General features: G+C 35.1%; 1 protein-coding gene across 2 annotated transcripts; it reads right to left on the bottom strand.

Annotated features, from left to right (window-relative positions):
- Positions 1-1,693: 1,693 nt before the first annotated feature.
- On the bottom strand, positions 1,694-21,075 carry LOC124457962 (ATP-dependent DNA helicase Q1-like). 2 transcript variants are annotated; one of them, XM_047008096.1, is made up of 10 exons: positions 20,740-21,075; positions 19,037-19,348; positions 16,753-16,806; positions 16,565-16,680; positions 15,699-15,780; positions 14,626-14,774; positions 10,698-10,886; positions 7,561-7,723; positions 5,436-5,800; positions 1,694-2,230 (listed from the first exon to the last, which is right to left on the bottom strand). In XM_047008096.1, exons 1-10 carry the CDS (start codon positions 21,044-21,046, stop codon positions 1,994-1,996), a joined length of 1,974 nt encoding a protein of 657 aa, XP_046864052.1. In that variant the 5' UTR covers positions 21,047-21,075; the 3' UTR covers positions 1,694-1,993. The 2 variants fall into 2 exon arrangements, with proteins under 2 accessions (XP_046864052.1, XP_046864051.1); XM_047008095.1 differs by having other exon boundaries at positions 16,565-16,806.
- Positions 21,076-21,148: the final 73 nt, after the last annotated feature.

Below are 21,148 nucleotides of genomic sequence, written 5' to 3'. Positions count from 1 at the left end.
AATTTAAAACTTTAATAGTAAATTTTTTGAAGCAGACTTTTTAAGCGTTAGTCGCGTGACTAATCTGACTACCCCTAGATCCGCTCCTGCTGACTATAGACAACGGCATACGTTAGAAAGTTGGTATATCATGCAACTTAGAACAAAACCCACTGAAGAGATCAGAACAATTACCGGCACCTTACAAACGACTTATTCACAACCTTAAACAAACGAAAAATTAAGCACATTTTTGTAAACTAATCCACAACAATACACAACTGACACCAACAAAATTCCCCTGCACGCAATACGGTGACGTAAGTACCTGAAGATGTCTACCGCTTTGGTTGTCGAAACGTCAGTCAACATCAATTTCAACAGGCCATGTACATCTACAAACATGTAAGTTGATTTATGAATGTATTTTCAACTACACAATACCTTTAACAATATATGTGTAGTTTACGACAACAGACAGGCCCCTCTGTTACAAATTCATTTTATCTTGCATATTTTATCTATTTCTTTTACAAAAAAGTATAATGCACATTTCTTCTTGTACATTTGAAATTTTTATCACCTATACAGCAGTATTTAATAATACGAATTGCTTTCAGAACGTGAAAATAGGCAAATTAAAGCCACCATCGAGCAATTTTTTATTGTCACGTGATCAATCTTCCAGACAAAGTGAAAAACCTGTAACTTTCATTTGGCAGTTATAAATACTTTCATAGTCTGAAAAGTTATAATTGCATTCGAACATCAAACACATAATCACATACAGTAGAACCTGTATTAAGCGGTCACCCTGCGTTAAGCGGTCATATGGCAAAGTCCCGAAAATAAAAATAATAATATAAATACTATTAAAGTGACCTTTATTAAACGGTCACCTCTATTAAGCCGACGCGGTGACCTTTTCCAATGTCCCAAACGTAATTTTATGAAACTGTATTAAACGGTCAGGTTAAGTAAATATACCACATGATAAAATACATAATTAAATATTTTTTCTGGAACATATCACTTATATCGTATACATGTCTTTATCATGTATTTATCTTCCGTAATGACTCAAAAGAGCAAGCAATATTTTCTGTTTGTGTGGACGAATTGCACCAGCAATCTGAACTTTCCTTACGTCCCTTCAGCCATTGACAAGAAAACGTATCTCCAGGAAAGGGATATACACACGGAATTTACAAGTTGTATTGCCACCTTCAAAGTTCACACGCTTGCCATTGATTATTTTTCAGCAGTTTGAGCCGTGACATTTTTATGTATACTATTTTTAATTTTTATTTCAAACTAAGAAAAATTGCTTTATATAGTGTTGTTATTTGGCATATATGCTAAGGAGCAATACCGATTGGTTGTATGAAATATTACATGTACTCCGCCTGGTGATTTTCCTAAAGACCTGTATTAAGCTAAGCGGTGAACCTGTATTAAACGGTCACACGAGAAATCCCCAAGGGTGACCGCCTAATACAGGTTCTACTGTATTAGGAATATGAAAAGTTTATAAGTGCTTCTGACACGAATTTCTTATCACCTTAAACGAAAGATATATAAAAATATAAAGCGCGTTTCTTGAAACTTTGAAACTTTTGTAGAATGTAAAGGAAGAATTCATGCACAACACTGAAATATTTTATACAAAACACAACCATGTTTGTGGTTTAAAGCAATCAAAGTCATCACGATGTGTTGATCAGAAAATAATTGATCATAATTTTTTTATTGCCACAATAATAAAAGTAATAACAGTTTTAAAACCAAACTTGTGGCAAAGGAAGCTCATTATAGTCAAAGAATATCTTTTATTTAAGACAATGAAAATTTCGAATCAACTGTGTAGGAATTCAATAAACATATGCCAAAGAAATGTAATATTGTATTATGCAATATGGAGTTGCTCTTAAAAAAACATGGAAGCAGAACACTTCGCCAACTTTCACGTGATTAAGAACAAAGAAATGAATCGAACATCTTAATCAATCAAGAACTATAACACAAGGTTTATAAGCATGACCCTGACTGCTTTTGTCCGTGGGTTCGGATGTTGTTTGAATAGCTTTGAAATTTTTGCTAACTGCTCGTTGGTGTTGACCTCATTCTTACATCCGTTATGTTCATTAACATTTGCAGTATTAACAGCTTCTGTTCGTGACCTTTTACGAGAATCATGGCTATTCAAACCTCTTTTAGATTTTCTTCGCTTTCTTTTTTGGTTTTCGTGTGTCTAAATGCGAAAAAATAAAACCGTTAAAAAGCAGCTGATTTACAGTTTAATTACCCATGGACGTTAAACGTCAAATCATGTGTTATGTATAATAGCTTCGAGTGCAATTGCGTGTAAAAATGCACGAGTGAGTTTTTTAAAGACTGCAGCAAAATAACGCGAGTCCTTAAAAATTGCAGTCTTTACTAAACTCACGGGTGCATTTTTAGCTATAATTGCAAGAGAAACTATACTATTGCCTAACAATAATATACTTTGAGGTATTTCATGATTGTACCGTCTAACTCTGTCTCGCTTCGTTACTCTCTATCGCTTCAGAAAGCCACGTTACGAAGCTCAACTGTTGAAAATATTGAGCCAAAAACATTACTTGCTGTTTTGTTTTTATGATTACCATTATTTTGTAATTCTTGAATTTCAAACGATTGCAATTGTGGAAATGTTCATTTAATTACAACTGCCACCGAGTTTTTTCTTTGAATTGAAAAAAGTTTGTTTGCCTTTCACTGCTTTTTAGCTAATCAGGAAACAGTACTTACAGTGCAATTACATTTTCCTACCCAGCCGTGCAATTAAAGCTTTTCAACAATGCAATTACACATTTTCACAGTGCAATTACAGATTACAGATAAATTGCACTGCAATCAACCCTCACACACGACCTAACTGAAATAGAAATAAAACATTTTGACGCAAAATATTTTCAAATTTATTATTAATCTAAGGTCAATAGTGCTTGCGATGACACGTTGTTAAGGCTCGTTCACACGATCCAATTTGTCGGATCCTTAAAACGAATCGTGTGAACACATATAAAGTGAGCTTTCGACAGTCGGATCCGTCAATCTAAAAAATAAGATGGAAATAGAGCTTGCTCTATTTTCATCCGACAAGATCAAAGGAAGCCTATTAGCAAAATTTCATAGATTTGAAGGACTTGGAAACAAGAACAAAAATACGAAAAACATATCGATAAACGTACTGGATAACAGAAATGTCTGTTCTAACGACTATAAACATCTAAACGAATATGAAAAAGTATCGGACCGTCTCAAGAAGAAACTATCGAAACAACCAGATCCCACAAATCGGATCGTGTGAACAGGCCTTTAGATAGAAAGAAACCTCTAAACATAACAAAATAAACCTCGCCATCGCAATATTAAGAGTTAGAGGAACACACATGTAGAATTTCTTTACCTATTATTCAAATCACCCAATCATTACCATACGTATGAAACCACCTAGATTGCTGAACAGAAAGAGGTGGTTCTAAGGGGTACGACTGTACCGTGCAATTTTGCTGAAAAGCGGGGGAAGGGGCAGGGCAACACTCCCCTTACGATAGTAACTTCTATAGTTATTTACAGTTGATTAAAGTGTTATAAAATGCTTGTGTTAGGTTTTATCACTGAACTATATACATGGAGAGCGCATCTATTATATATTATGATACCAAAATTGAAGCTATGAAAACAAGATGAAGTGCCATTATGTGTTGTTCATCATCAATGTTGAGAATATTTCACTCTCCGTATGCATAAATAGAGAAACATAATGCCGTAGCACTCCAGCATCTACATCTCTGTATAGCCTCTCAACACGCACATTATGTACAGATCTGCCAGTGAGGATACTACCACAGTTCGTCCCTCTGTGATGCAACATAAATCTGGCTGCATACACGTTTTCTAAGCCGTGATCTGTTCTTATCTTTAAGGTAAGACCATATTTAGCCATACCTTCTTGAAAAAATGAAAGAACAGTGGATGCAAGGTTGTTGTCAGCGCAAGTTAAATGGATTATCATACGGCCAAAACCATCAATACATGCGTGTACAACAAATGTCCAATGGATCATTTTGTGATTCCCATCCAAGTACCATATATATAGTTAAGATAAGGAACACTGTATTTTCTTCCACATATGGCTACGTGGCGACGCAAAGCTGTTTTAACTGGGTCTACTAGTCGTAGACATTTTCGAGCTCTCCACCATTGGATTCGAAGTCCTCTGCGGCGAAGAACCTCAAGCATGCGCGGCTGCCCAATATTTTGGGTTAAATTGCGTATATTTTGAATTATGCGGCATAGTTCCTCGTCCGACAAACGAAGAAAAGTTTTCCAAAGTAATGTCAAGGCCATTTCTTCTTCTGCGTAATGTTCGCTCCGAATTTCCAAATTTTTTTGCTATTTTCGCCCAGGTAAAATGCTTGGACCTAAGAAATACAATCTGGTCTTCGTTGATTTAATAGTGAGGACGTCCTCCATTTATATTAGTGCTTTGTGACATTTGAGGAACAATATGATGAACGTTGAGTTTTTCCCTATTTTGTAGATTCTCCGCTTCGTTCTTTACTTCAGTTTTAATTTGAATTAGAACGGCAAGAAGATCAAATATATTTGACCACAAATGACCATCGGCAATATCCATGGTATTAAGAATTACAATGAAAGTCCCACAAACATCGTCCATGCGTGCTCCAAGATTCTCCAGCACATCAAATGATGCTACTGGGTTGTTCAAAAATACTTTGGATTTGTGCAACGACTGATTTTGCAGTAAAAAAAACCCTGAAAAACCGTTTTCAGAGTTTGGAGACGCCATATTTGTATAAAAAGGTTTACATAAATTATACAAACAAGGCCGCAAAGGACCATAATTAGAAAGAATTTATGTGCAATTGGAACGTATTTTTGAAAACAATTCCAACTCATTTTTGCGCAGTTGTAATGAATTTTTCAAAGTTCATCCAAATTTATTTAGCAATTATTTATTTTAAATTAGAACGAATATTGGCAACTTGAAACGAATATTTACCTCTCGGATCGAATATTTGGAGCAGAGAACAAATACTTGTTATTTAGAACGATTATTTGCAACTTGAAAGGAATATTTACTGCTTAGATCGAATATTTGTAACATAGCAGTTTTGTCTGCTTCGGCGCCTCATATACAACAACATAAAATGGCCTGACGACTATCTTGAAAGACATGTAGTTAAAAAGCATAACAGATTTTACATGGTAAAAACCATAGAAATGGCTATTCGTCTTCAAGGTGCAAACAGAAAAAATGATTTTTGTATGAAGAGAAAATAGTTACTGTCACAATGTCACAACCCAAATTGGTGGAGATGGTCACTTGACACACAATACATATTTCCTTGAAAGGAAACGCCATATTACTAAGCTCTAAAACGTACCACAGTGCCGCCTACACTTTCTTCTTTTCGAACGTAAGACGAGAATAACACACATGAAGCACCATCCAACACGTCTTCGGATGACGATCCAGGCACTAGGTATGATATGGTTGCGTATGGCGTGAAATGAAAATCCTCGCGCAAAACACCAGTAAGCAACAGATGAACGATAAAACGTTGGCATTGAATTACAGAGCAATTTGGTTTTGGTAAATGATTCAAGCATAATTTTCCTCTTCTGTTCCATGCCTCGATTAACTTAAGCATGGTTAATCTATGGTTCATATCCTGGGCATGTTTCAGTATTTTCAAAACAGTTTGAGCTTCCGACGTCCAGTTGATCGGGATAGGCGCACTGGAATTCTCTAAAAGTAAAAAAGCTTACAATTTTTCACGTCTAATGATAACGTTTCTAAACAATGAGTACATTTCATCATTAAGACAAACATAAAACTTTGGCAGAGATAACATTCACTGTACGGCAAAATCTATCTTTGGATTCTATTGTAAAAGCAAATGTTTCATGTTTTACAAGAAAATCTACCCGTATAGAAGAAACAGCTGTCGTCCATTGCGTTAAAATTTTGTCTCTTTTTAATTTCAGATTGACATGACCATATGAAAAGGACCACAAGTATAGCTATGACGTCATTCACAAGTAGATGAAAACATGGAACATTGTTAGAGATTTCTTTGGATTGAAATTGTTAATTTTATGACGCATTTAGCCCATTTACAAGGACGTTTGTTTTGTTTAAAGTCAACGAGATTTTAGCGAGTGCTTTTGACTTTGTCTTTGTAGTTTGCTTTCATGTTGACATTACAGTGTTTTTTGGCTTTGTCTTCAGTTTTGAAAAGTTAAGCAAGTAGATAAAGAAATAAAGACGTAGGGTACAGTAAAGACAAATATAAAATAAACAGAAATATAGCCATACTCATCATCTATTCACTTCTTAAGCCAAAGTCCAAAAAAACACAATTACATCAACACAACTTTTAAACCCCAACCCCCCCCCCCACAACAATAACATTATTTATAATGACAACAAACTTAAACATGGCAAAGTATTTTATCTCATTCAATAATTGTAATCCATCGCTCATATAGCCAATCATGCAGACTATATAAAAATCCATATAGGAAACATAATACTTAAACAATGCTTAATGCACCAAGTTAAAAGCTCAATGAAATTAATAATTTCAATCCAGGGCATTTAATCACTACATTGATGAAACAGGGGCGGATCCAGTTATTTTCGTGACTGTTGGCAAATCTATTGACAGAGGCGTAACTAGAACATTAATTGGGGGAGGGGTGTATATTCATATATTCAGTTGTGTTAACTTTACTTATGTTATTGCTTATTAGTTGTTCGCAGTTTAGAAAAGTCTTATCTGCAAACTGCAATGTCGTCGCTTCTTTTCAAAACGAATCTTGTATTCTTGGTGCAAATGATTTGCACATTGCTCTTCAAGCTATTTTGACGTTTCAATCATATTACCTTATAATATGATTTTGCTTCGCTGCGAAATAACTCTTCAATTTTCACTAAAACTGTGGCCATATGTCTCTGTGCTAGTTGCAAAAGACGTCCATTGAAGCATAAACAGAACAATTGTGTGCTCTTTAGTACATCGTAGAGCTTATCACATTTTTTGCGTATTGATTAAGATTTCGCCTTAATTCAGGGGAAACTCTTGCCCACTGTTTCCAAACTGTTGTCATCTAATTACAATAGCGACTTTCGATTCGCTGGCAACCCTTGACCGTTGCCCACTATGCTAAATTTAGAAACAAAAAGGCCGCTGACTGTTGCCCAAAAATCGTGTTTTCTACGAACTCCTTCCGAAACCTAAAAAGGTGTTCGGTATATACTCGTGCAAATAGCATTAAATGAGTATTATGACAAGTTCTTCAGAATGCTCAATTTCTTATTAAATTGGTGCCTACAATAGATGATAAGCCAAATGCAATCCAGCAAAAAACATGAGCGTGTTGTTGCAACAAGAGAAGATGTACCTACAAATTAAAATGCTTTTTGGCAAAGTGCGGTCGAACTGTAAGTCGCCCAAACACCTATAAAAACGCCACATATATGCATCATCATTCAGCAAAACTTACTTTTTTGAGAACTTTTACAGTTGTCGCACCAGTGATTGCATTTATATGTCTTCCATTCTTCTCCAAAATGCTGACTAATCAATAAACGGCGACACGATGATTCATCTTGACAATACGCGAGCATGTTGTAAACGTTTTTTAATCCTGTCTGTTCAGCGAAAACCTATCCGAAGAAAATCACTTCACGTAAAATTTTCAAAATAACGAATAAACAGGCTTATTTTCATTAAAAGATCATCGTATAACTCGTTTACACCTGAATAGTGCAGATTTGTCGTGAAAGATGTAAAAAGACAGTGTCGTAGTACATATATTCAATTAAATCAGTGGTAATAATAGAGGTCGTTCTTGTCGTGCTTCACGATCAAATATTTTTTATTTTCAATCTTTCAATACGTGTTAATAATTTCAACATATAATAAAAAGAAAAATCTGCATTCTTTGCTTTATTGACAAAACTTCATACTACATATTAAATAGGAAAATTTTATCTTAAAATACAGTTTACTATCTTAACAACATTTGCAATATATTTTATAAGACGAAAATTTGATCTTCCTTGACTTTTTTGGGCGTCAAGGTAAGCTTTTTTCTTGTTTGACCGTGAGGTGCTGTGACTGGGTCTGGTTTACCGACGTAAAGTACATTGGAGAACACGCTGCTTTTTAACGCTATATTAAAATTACAATGTTATTAAAAAACAAAGTGCACAATATAACTCAAGTTAAATAAAAAATAAAATTTGCTCCAAATTTTACTATGAACAAAATTATTCAAAATAGGTACGCAATGCGTACATGGTATCCTGTCAAGTGCATGGCTAGTAAACGAAGTAGATTTAATGAACGTTTATGGTTCAATGTAATTATTTCATGTGAGTGTACATCATTAATATGCCTTTTTCGCCCACAAACTTTTAACACAACATCAAATTTATCCCACGACAAGGCGAATTGTAAAACACAAATGGAAAACGCCAAACTGAATTCAAATTTTTTCGAAACGGTAAGCTAATAGTTGAGGTTTGCCGTTAGCCGTAAACGCCAAACTAAAGCTTTCTATTACTGATAGACGTTATCGCCTGCGAGCCGGCATTTGAATAGTATCATGACTTTAAGTTATTAGTTTCTTACGAAGTTTATAAAGAGTAAGATTATTCCTTAGTACAATCGATCAGTGGAGCTAGTGTTTCGTTCCGCTTGAATAGATGACACAGGCGATATCATACAAGTCAACTTATTAAGCAGCGATGGTTTTAGTTAACATTTCTCAAGATAAGAATATTTTCTTATGGTTATGAGTCTGTGTTCATTGCAAATAACTTCTGCTTGATCTTTCAAAGGCGGACAGACGCTTCACAGTTAACACATAGCAAACGCATTACATTTATACTATGGTTTCATTTTTAATGTCTGATTGACCTTACGCACAGTACACTTTTACCGTAAAACTTCGATCAAAAAGCACAATTGAGCAAATTTAGTTACTCAATGATAAAATGCACTTTAAATAGTTTGAATACACCAATTTTAGTAATTCCTCACGAGGAAATCGCTCAGGATCAATAGACAGAATTGAAATCAAATGACGAGTTGTTTAGCAATAGCAAAACAAATTGCGATATTTATCCGACAGGCGACAAACCGACGAACGCACTAAGGGGCTGTTCATATGAGCCCAGTAACCGATGAAAGGAGTAAAAACGAAAGGAGCAAAAATGAAAGGAACGAAAACTTCAAGCTTAAAAATTACAACTGTTTGTTAAGTGCAACAAGTCATTCCTGTTGAAATTCTTAAATTAGGCAAAACTGGCAGTTTCAATTTTCAATATTTTGTGTAATTATTAAATTATAATATTGTGAAATTTCTCAAGAAGATTTATCTTATGATAAGTATAGAATCGTTTCCATAAGCCAAAATCATTTTATCATCCCCTAAACGGTGTTATTCGTCATTGTTCGTATGTCCGACTATCCCCGAGGATAACGAAACTCAGAAAACTGAACGTCAAACACGTCACGTCCGGTGAATTAGACTCAGTAACAGCACCTCACGGTCAAACACAAAAAAAGCCAACTTTGAGACCCAAAAATCCAGGGAGGATCAAATTTTCATCTAATAAAATATATTGCAAATGTTCTTAAAACGTTAAACTCAATCTAAATAGGTTACTTCCCTGAGGGTGATATAGGTACTTTAAAACTATATGGAAACCCGCGCTGATAGGCGCAAGACAACCTCACGAGGCTATTAATATGGCCTCAAGAGGTTTAGTTAAAATGCCTCGGGCTGCACCCTCGGTTTACGGGACATTTATCCCTGAAAGCATGCGTTAACTTATAATAATTGCATTGTTGCAAATAAGCGACGAAACCTTAAATGTTTAAATACGTTAGCAATAGCGGTTGTACAGAGGAAAATGTGAGATGTAAAAATCTAAATAAATGGATGGTTTGAAGGCGTTAAAAATGTCACGAAAAACAAAAGTCATGAAAAATTGCGATTTGGAAGCAGGGCTTTTGAGGAGGCGTTGGTAAAACTGTAACTTCATATTACCTTGAAAAATTAACAATTGAAATAATTAAAAGCAATAAATTCCAATCGCGTTTTTCAAGTGTTGGCACCAAAGTGCTTCTCAAAAGTGCATCTTGGTAACAAAATTCTCATCCTAAAATCATTATTATTTTTGACAAATTTCATGTCGAACCATTAGAAGCTCAGCTGTACAAATTTACAGCAAAAACGTTAACAGACATTTCACGTGCTGGTTAATAAAGAGACGTTTCACCAATTTTAAAGTTTTTTACTACATTATATTTTCGATGAGATGTGATGCAAATAAAAAATGGATAGTGATGCTGAATGCTCATCTTGGTTGAGTTATTCGCCCAGACTACCCGCATAACTTTTTTTCAATATTTTCTCAGAGATTTATTCTATTGTATAATTTAAGGAAAACTAACGAATATGAAACGCAGATTTTGAAGAAAGGTGTGATTTCTATATGTAATGTCTCTTCTTGAACGTCAACCTATAGAAGGATCAGTTGTTTTTCTTTAGCGGCGCCATGTCTTTATTTAAATGATCACGAAATCTATAATAAACCTCGCACCTGCCGCAAAAAATGTATAAATTACCATAGTGCTTTGTCTGCTGGCGTCGGTAGGATGATAGTACAATATGCAATCAGCTCGTTTGCCGTCCCTGCCAGCTCTGCCACTCTCTTGATAATAATTTTCCATTGACTTACTCATCGTGTGGTGGATGACGAAGCGAACGTTGGGCTTGTTGATACCCATGCCAAACGCTACTGTAGCGACAATCACCTTGACATATAAAAAGAAAAAAAACTGTTTGTTAACCTTCAATGGGGTCTAGTGCAATTTAGTGGACATCTTATTTAGCTGATCAGCAGAAACAAAGGAAAGACAGCCTAGTCCTAGCCATAACCAAAACGTTGTACAAACGTTGCTTTTGCTTTTTCACTCGTTTTAGAGTGAAACGTCCTGTTGGCGAACTCGAACATAGGTGTACGGGAGCTTCAATTTCCAAAAAGTAAAGTTTGCGGGGTCGCCTGAAGTCGGTAATGGCCGAACAACGAGGGAGTCTGTTCCATTTTCTTTAGCACTAGACAAGGGAGATCTATGCTGAGGTGGAGCGTCACTCTTTTTAACACTTGTATCAAAAATTTCGGTTGCTAGTATTGATTTAAAGACAGACAACATTTTTCTGAATGTTTATATCTCACGTGACTGACGACGTCATGAAACTAGAAAATAGCATAAAATCAGTTATATTTTTTGACTGCAGAGTCAAAACAGTATAATAGTAGCATATTTGGATACAATGCACAAAATCCATTCCAGTGATGTATATTGTGTTTTAAGATGATTACGTCATCATGACTTCAATAAACAGATTTAGATTTGAGGACGCAAAGTCTAAGACGACGTGAGTATGGCGTAATCTGTCGTAAACATCCGGTTTCTTTACTTCCGCTGCCTTTGCGTCGTCGCCTTTGCGACTTCAGTGTTTTCTACCTTTTTTTGTGTGTATTGATAGATTAGTATTGAAGCAATTCAGCTAATTGCTTTGTGTGTGTAATTGCATTTAAATTTACCGAAATAATACGATGCTGATACATAATGTATGCATGTTTTGTTGTTCATGTAAACAATCAACAAGATAAATAATTTCGTTTTTACTTTGTTTTAGATAAATTTTTCTTTATATTATTTGCAATGCCGAAATAGAGAATACCAAAATAGAGAAAGCAGCTTTTAAAAAAGAGGAATTTTATTGAAATGTGGCGTGTTTTGTACGCTATTTTTATGCTTTGTCGATACTTGCAAGCTGCGATATATTTCATACAGTCAATATAAACCAATTTACAACTCAAATTGTACCATTGAAAAATTTATTGAAATGCCATGAAATAGCAGTACAATGACAAAAAAGATTAAATGTAAGTTAATGAAACGTATTATGTTTTTCGATCCATGCAAACCAACTATTATACTCCACCAAAATGTTGTTTTTTGTCTCCATAATCTCCTGAATAACCAACAACTATGGAAGCAAATGCTGACTCAGTAAAACCAGATAAAAGATGAAATTCTTTTTTCGTAAAATCTCGTCGTCTTCTCACATAATCTAAATCACTCTTAACATGAAAGACGACGGCGTCGTCGACCCAGACTGCCTTGGTCAACTCACGTCGTCTTAGACTTCTCGTCGTCAAATCTAAATCTATCTATTGACATCATGCCCTAATGACGTCACTCTATTTTTTGCTTTACGTTTTTGCGGGTTTTCTTTTGAGAAATGTACACAGACAAAAAAGATATTTTATTTATGATCAACATGTTACATATTACGTAGTTGTACATGCGTTGCAGTAAACTGGTAATCCAACATTCTGACGTCGCCACTGCTTGTTGACTTCACCAGATTTTTTGTAGGTTGCTTCTTTCGCTTTTTTTCGCGCTTCTGGTTCACTTCCCGCATCCTGGACGTATGCTCGTCGAGTATTTGGAGCTAGTTAATGCACGTAGCCGACTTCCAGTGAACAACACTTGCACTACTTTTCCTTGTTTGTCGTATCATTTTTAGCCGTAATTGCTAAAGGGCATCATGTAAATGATAATATCAGTAGAACGTAGCAAATCTAGGTTTGGGAGTGTACTTGTTTTTAACCTATTATCTGGATCGGCTGGAAGATTGTAAATGACTTAACTTTCGCTTCTCCTTATACAATCGAACTCTGGTTTGAATGTATGTTTCTTTCTGTGTTCTTGTATAAAGGGCAGTTCGATTAAATTTGCTCATAATTTTTTTCAGTTCAATCGACGTATCATCTCATTCTGACCAAAACCGTCGAGCATTTTACAAAGTTTGGCAAGTCCAATAACACTCTAGCTTTGCTCACTTTGAATAAATACGATGTTGTGTCACAACCAGTCAATTTATGTATGCCTGTATAAGAAAAACACAATTTTTAATGAATTGCATGAATATCGGCATATTTCTTGTGGTCATATTTCAGATATTTCAGATACCACTTCTTTGTATTGCTAGACTTTTGACCGGCTTACACCATCAGGATAATGACGTCCGTTTTTAGAGATCACCACAACATGTGTATCGGCCTTTGGGTGAATTCATCAAACTTTGTACAACTGCTAGACGGTCTTCATCAGAATGAGATTATCAGTGATGAAACTAAAAAAATGTAAGCAAATTCATTCATTCAGAATGCAAAAAGAATGCAAAAATGTAAAAAGAAACTTACACTCAAACCATAATTCGGTTGACAATAGTGCAACAAAAGAAACGTTGTACCAGTGTGATTCACTGGAATTCAGCTACGTACCTCGATGATCACAGTCTTTCGAATGATTCATTTTTTGGCAAATTATGCGAAGAGGTATGGGAAGCTTTCAACTTTCTAAAAACCAAAGACTCTGGCGATGGATGTACTTCTTGAGTCACAAAATGAACTACGATAGAAAGTGGAAACCTTGAAACAGGCCCACAATAACGCAGCAATATACCTCAATCGTTTTGCAAGTTTGAAACTACACATTCACAATGTCAAGAGACAAACAAAATAGCTTATTGGATTATTTGATGATAGACTTCCAAGTTCGAGAAAAGAAACATGATTTATGGTTACGAATGTCCAACTACGTAATATGTAATATGTTGATAAGCAAATAAAGTATCTTTTTTGATTATTTGTGTCGAAGATTATTTACCTATTTACATATTGTTCAATTTCTGAGATTAAAGAATGAAATTTCTCGGAAAAAAATTGAAGAAAAAAGTCATTAAGGCATGATTTACGAAATAAAAGATGTTTACTTTGTTTGCACAGGCTTATGCAAACCGAGGAGACCATTGGGAAAAATCGAGAGCAGATCACAAGCCCGAGATCGAAGGTCGATGGTTGCACAGGCTCGAGAGTTCTCACAAACGTCTCCGAGGTTTGCATTGATTGTTTAGATTGATTTTATTGGTTGAGGTCAGACGTGTTTAGCACAGGTTAATTCTAATTCAGCTCTAGACAAATCAGCGCACGGGTTTAATTGTGTTTATTTTATAATTTTCATTGAAGTCATGATGGCATCCTCATCTTTCAACACAATACATAGCGCCAGAATGGACTTTGTGCATTGTATCTAAATATGCAACTATTATGCCATTTTGACGCATCAGTTGAAAATATAACTGATCTCATGCTATTTTTTTGTAATTTGATGACATCTTCAGTCACGTGAGATATAAATATTTAGAAAAATGTTGTATGGCTTTAAACCAATACTAGCAACCAAAACCTTCGATACAAGTGTTAAAATGCAATTCCTAAGGTCGCTAGATATCTGTATATGACGTCTGAGCGACATAGAAAATGCGATCCACATAAAATTTAACCAAGATGTTTTTGAAACCCGTTGTAAGCAGTTCAAAAAACTATGCTTCAAATGGCAAACTCAAAACCGAAAAAAAAATAAGTAAAAATTTAAGGAAAACTTTATACAAATTTCGTAAAAATTCTAAGGTTACCTCCAAGCTCCCACTAGTCCACGCTGAATGGACTTTAGTACGGCTTTCGGAAGTCATGTCGCCATGATAACATTCAGCCATTATATGGCGAGTACGCAAGCCGGAGGCAACCTCTGCGCTGTCCTTCTTTGACAAACAATACACTATGCCTGCAAGAACAACAACACAAAATTAGCGCGAAGGCTGCGTTAGGAAAACAAATGTTTACAAGTGATTTGTAGCTATAGGTTAAGTAAAGGCAGTACATAGGTGAGGTATAGATCACATGTTAAAATAGTGCTTCCAAAAATATTGTAAGGCCTTCCATGTACTGTATGGTTTGGTATTGTATATATAGTTCATACAACAAATGTCTCTGACCTTATTATTGTACAAAACCTTTACGATGCATGTCATAAAAGATGATACACACTTCATAAAATTTTAATATTCATGATCAACAACTTTTGAACAAATATAGAAGACATAAATAAAGACAGCCACTTGCACGATCTTCTCCCTTTGTAAAAACACGGTTCGTGCAGTATTCAGGACTTGCAGAACTTTGGACCTTTTAAGAACTTTGGACATGAAGCAATCGATACAGTTGTATTTGATTTACAAGCAACTCAACACATAGATTATGTTCATTATGTCTATTTCAATTTCGTATGATAATCATAAGCACTTTTTAAGTACTTTCATGTTAATTTAGATATTTCATGGACTTGACTTGAATTTGGTTCCTCAATTTAAGATACTCTAAACCTAGCAAAGACCTTGGATTAAAATAGCTTTTTTGGCTGTATATCATAATGCCAAATGTATATGATTTGGCATTATGATACATATATCAAAGCCTTGATGATGTCAATATTACGCTCAACCTCATCAAATAATTATTCAATATCTTTTAATGTACGTTCAATTGCGATAGCCAATGAGACTACAGATAATTCCCAATGTTTTCCCACCTACAAATTATATTGCAGGCGTTAATCCTTCAGCAACAGTTGTAAATTAATGCAGCATATTGTTAATTACATTAGACATGTTTCTTAAGACACTATACCTATAAACAAAAAGTTGTATACCTGACTGTCGAGCAAAACACTTTTTAATAAGGGAGGCGATTTCGTCAACAGTAGCTTCTGAAGAGGCGGGTTTAAGTCTCACCTACAAAGTAAAGTAGATTACATTAAAACTTATCAAAAAACAATAGCTAAATTAGTTTCCAAGCACAGGTTGAGTACAAACTACAATGTCAGCTGTAAATACACTGACAAAACATTAGCTGTACAGCACTAATAAGTACTTGAAACTGTAAATAAAAACTTAAAACTTAAAACTTAAAGCTTAAAACAGTGGCATAGATAACTACGCATTATTTTCTTCATTAAAGCCTGTGGAATATTTTTAATTATTCGGAGAAGCCGTCAATAGCTATATGTTAATTTACCCGGTATTTTCAAAATTCTACACTCATTTTCAAAAGTATTTGTTTTCAGTGGGCGAAAATGCCGGCGTAGTGCAACATAAACGTATAATTTTGTCTTCGGTTCTAAATAACTCCAGCGTGGTGTACCCGTGGCCTATCAACAAGCACCATCAAACAAATTCATCACCGGCCTTATGTGAATCAAATCGCAAAAAAGGGCAGTAAATGTTATGTGAGCTCATATACGTTTCTGTTGCTTTTATCAATCACAGCAGGACCTAGATTTAGCGTGAAAATCTGCGTGAGTACAAATTTCAATAACGGACGTTATTGACGGTGAGCAATAATGGCTATTTTAAAACAGAAGTGTCTACTTCAACGTGGTCTTCTAGTAGCATATATATACAAGTGGTTTTATCGGTGATTCAAGCCCTGTTTTCTAGTGTTTGTAACCCTGACAAAATAATAACCGTTTATAGCATGACGTAATATCACGTCATTGTTTAGAACAAGAATGTTTACCTCATAAAACAAATTTGGACGATTAAAGGATGCCTTTAGTATAACCGTGCTGTCTGATAAATTCAAGATTTTTTTTACGTCTTCAATGATACTGGATGTTGCTGTGGCCGTGAGGCCTAGAATTGGAACACTTGGAAATTGACGTTTGAGAATACCAAGAAATTTATAGTCCGGTCTGAAATCATTACCCCATTGGCTAGTACAGTGAATTTCATCTATGACAAATCGAGACACATTTCCATCTAAAGTAATAAAAAATAATTACTACGTGTAACACGAAAAAGTATTTCAACTAATTTACAAAACGACAACAAACCTTTCTCATGGCTTGCCCACATTTGTATTTAAAATATTGCAAACACAAGTATACGCAGTAGCTACAGCTTTATACATCCTGCAACTTTCTTTAAGTGCTGCTTAGAGCACTTGTTTAGTTTTCATTCTGTTCTTTAATTTAGTCTTAAGAATTGAAAACCACTCAAGAAAGTATACATCAAACAATATAAATATATCTATATGTTTAAAGATAGGCAATCCAGGCATTATATTGTTTCAAAATAAAAGTTTCTCTACATTTTATAAAGAATTTTATTGAGCTTTCGACTCGTTCCTTGAGCCTTCATCAGAATGAGGAAATATTATTTACACTTGCTTTTAGCCTGTAGACGCTTAGAGCGTCTAATTCGATTAGCGAGTGGATTAATGTGATTGGATGGGGTGAAATGCGTTGCCTTAGGTTTTGGTGTATTGTGAATATGATCGTGTTAATATTATTAGAGTGCAATGTTGTAGTTTTGGTGCTGTTTGTAGTTTTTTTGTCGTTTTTCTTTAGCTGTGAGTATATAATGGGTATATCGATATGTTTGTTTATTGTGTAGGCTTGTGGGCGACGTCAATATTAAATGGTTGAAGAAGTCTGGCAGTCACTTCTGATGCTCCGTTTATGTATGGTAATGTGACGATTTTTACTGTTTCCTCCGGTTTCTTGTTGCTTTTGTCGGTTTGTGTTTTGTTTTGTATTTTGTTTATAGTTTTATAGTTTTGTTTATGACGTTTCTAGGGTAATTGTTTTTAATAAATGTGGAGTATAAGTAGTTGCGTTCTGTTTTCTTGGCTTCTTCGGTGTTACAATGAGTGTTTATCCTGTTAAAAAGTGTTCGAATGCAGCTTATTTGGTGTTGTGTTGGGTGATTGCTGTTGAAATCGTGTATTTGGTCTGTGTGGTTGGTTTTGCGGTATACCTGTGTGTTTAGTGTACCGTCATTTGTTCTGGTTAGTAGGATGTCGAGGAAAGTAAATTGTTTGTCGTGCTCTTGGTCACAAACAACACAAACATTAGACTATGGAAAGATATGTCGACGACATCTTTGCCGTAGTCGAGAAAGACAAAACTGAACAAATCCTACACACCATAAACAATACCACAAAGAACATAACCTTCACTAAAGACGAAGAGCACGACAAACAACTTACTTTCTTCGACATCCTACTGACCAGAACAGATGACGATACACTAAACGCACAAGTATACCGCAAAACCACCCACACAGACTAAATACTCGATTTCTATACATAGAGTGCATAGAGTGCAATGACTCTAATAATATTATCACCGATCATATTCACAATACACCAAAACCCATGGCAACGCATTTCACCCCATCCAATCACATTAATCCACCCGCTAATCCAATTAGACGCTCTAAGCGTCTACAAGCTAAAAGCAAGTGTAAATAGATAATTTTCACATTCTGATGAAGACTCGAAGGAACGAGTCGAAAGCTCAATAAAATTCTTTATAGAAATCCGGAGAAACTTTTATTTTTAAAAAATATATCTATATGTTTAATCTTCTATAACAAGAGACGTTAGCACATTACTTTCATTTAGATTGTCTGTCAGGCCTCTCTGTCAACAGTATTTACAACCTCAGACATTGCCTTACTCAGTAGCAAAGCCAGGGTGAAGCTTTTTACTCCTGCTTATACTGCAACACGAGAGCCCTTACTTAATAATGTATTTACAGTAAAACTCTTTTTTTGACATTGTAGCCCATGCAGTTTCAGAGTTTCTTGGTACGCTTTTCGAGCAAAATAATTGTCTTACTAAGGGTCACGATTTTGTCTTAAACAAGCAAAATAAGTTCAGCATTAAACACCATGTACACATCGTGGCATGTCACATTTCACCATTGATACCAAAATGACGTATTTTGTGGTAAACAAAACTTGGCTCAAAACTGAAATACACGGTCTTCATAGTTTTTGAAAAACTAATGAGCTTGTGTACGTTTTTCCACAAATTGTACTCTAAACCAAGCTAATACATGCACAAATGAAATTGATATTTATATTTTTTCTAAACACATTTGAATCAAAAAGCAAACCATATAATTGTCACGTATTAAAGCAAAAAACGGTAAACAAAATGTTCTTCACATAACTTTTAAGTAACTTATATAAAATCCCATACTTTCATAAGCCTTTTCCAACTTGGCAAGAAAACGTTTCGACTTGGAAATCTTCTCTGGAGTGACGTACAGAATTTTCAGCCCATAATTCTTATCCAGCATCTGTGATTGAACTCGGTCAAGCTCCCCTTTGGTACAACTAGCGTTCAATAAAGCTGCTTTTATGTTATACTTTTTTAGAAAAATTATCTGGTCCTCCATTAAAGACACCAGGGGGGAAACGACCAGCGTAAAACCAGTAGAAACCAGAGCAGGAAGTTGAAATGTGAGACTTTTACCGCCACCAGTCGGCATCAAAAGAATGCAATCTACACCTAAAAAGGCACAATTATTAAGTGAATTTTTTGTTGAAATTTCGGTCACGATTAAAACTATTTTTTACAATTTAATATGGATTCTCGTTGCAAACAGCTCAGAGCCCCTCGGCATCCTCTAGAGGCGCCGGCAGGATTATATTTTAAAGGTGGGGGTGAGACGCAAAACATCCCCAAATGTCTCTAACTTATTTTACGCACTGTTTATATAACTGACATTTACAAAGACCTTAGAATGAGAAATATTGGGGGGGGGGGGTAAGATTTCATCACAACATTAAACAGTGAAGCCCATTTTTTTCTATTTCGTTGCTGTTGCCAGAGTTTTTGACATTGTAAATTATTTTTATAAAGTTGGCAGGATTTCTGAGAATCAGACCCCAGAATTATTTTGAATCTTTTATAAGTGTAACCTTTACTGAAAATAATTCACCTAAATAAGAAAATACTCATTGATTAACTTCAAATATGGTGAACCCATTCGAGTATAGCGTATCAGCCAGAGTAATTACTGTTATATTTGCATACATGAAAATCGTTCAATAAAATTTCTTATACATTTTACTAGAAATATAATTAAATTAATTCTTCTTGAAAAAAAATGTCTTTAGCTGGCTTTACCAATGTCTACTAAACAATCTTTAAAACATTTACTTAATACAACAGAAAAACAAGAGCACTGCATGCATGACAGACTGAATAATGTGAAATTTCTTTGAAACTTTGCACTTATAAACAGAGGAAGCGGCGGAAGCATATTCCTTTCTTTTGGGAGGGGGGGGGGGTTGAGGGCACATGTGGTCAAGTTCATTTAGTATAAGTATGACTTATAATCATTGTGGCTATTTGACACAACAACCATTAATTATTGACACCATCTTCAGCTGTTTGCACACATCAATTACAGTGCAGTATTTATTAAAGTGCGAGTGTGCAACACTTGTTTTTCAGTTTTCTGGCCATTGTAAAATGAGCCATTGTAAAACTTGCGTGATCTAAAGAAAATTGTTGGTGCTTTGTTTTTAAAACTCTTGAAGGACAGTTAAAGCATGTCATTTTGCAAACTTGTTGTGAGGGCTTTAAAGGATTTGAGGCTGTGGCAAATTTCAAGCAGTAACTATCCTCTTTTTTAGCATTTCCTAGGATTGTTGATTACATAATACGTAATAGTTCAACATAGAAATTTGCAAAGTAATAGAATGCATCATTTAAAAATTCCTTTATGAAATATTCTGATGAGGCATGCCTATAAAAGTCATAAAAGTCATAAAATCCAAAAAATTTCATAAAATCCAAAGCAAAATTTCATAACAGTTTGCAATTGACAACTCGGAAAGTGGCAAGAAAGGCAACATATACAGTAACAAAATAAACCCACGAAGGACCTCTACCTGATAAAGTGATGTTCATAGACTCAAGCTGTAACGGCCGAAATTTCTTGATGCCAAAAACAGTTTTTTTCAAATTTTCTAATTTACTAGACCACTGGAATGACATGGAAGACCAATAAGTTGAATTCTTCTCATTTGTAGGCACATCTTTCCGAGCATCCAGAAGTTTTTCTTGCAAAATATCCTTTCTTCGCTGGAGTTCTTCCTCACGGCGTAATAACTCCTCGACTTGGGAGTGTGTGCGTTTAAGTTCATCATCTATACTTTTTATCTCAACCTCCAACTTTTCACGCTGAATTTCAGTCATTGTTATTGAAGTATAACAAAACTCGTTTTATGTTTTTCTTTTATGCGGGAAGACACGCGTGCCTCACACGCAGTTCATTGCTCACAAATAGCGAGCATGTAG

Source organism: Xenia sp. Carnegie-2017, unplaced genomic scaffold (assembly GCF_021976095.1).
Source record: "Xenia sp. Carnegie-2017 unplaced genomic scaffold, XeniaSp_v1 HiC_scaffold_6, whole genome shotgun sequence".
NCBI lineage: Eukaryota > Metazoa > Cnidaria > Anthozoa > Malacalcyonacea > Xeniidae > Xenia > Xenia sp. Carnegie-2017.
Note: the sequence above shows the minus strand (reverse complement) of the source record. Positions and strands in the feature narration are given on the sequence as shown.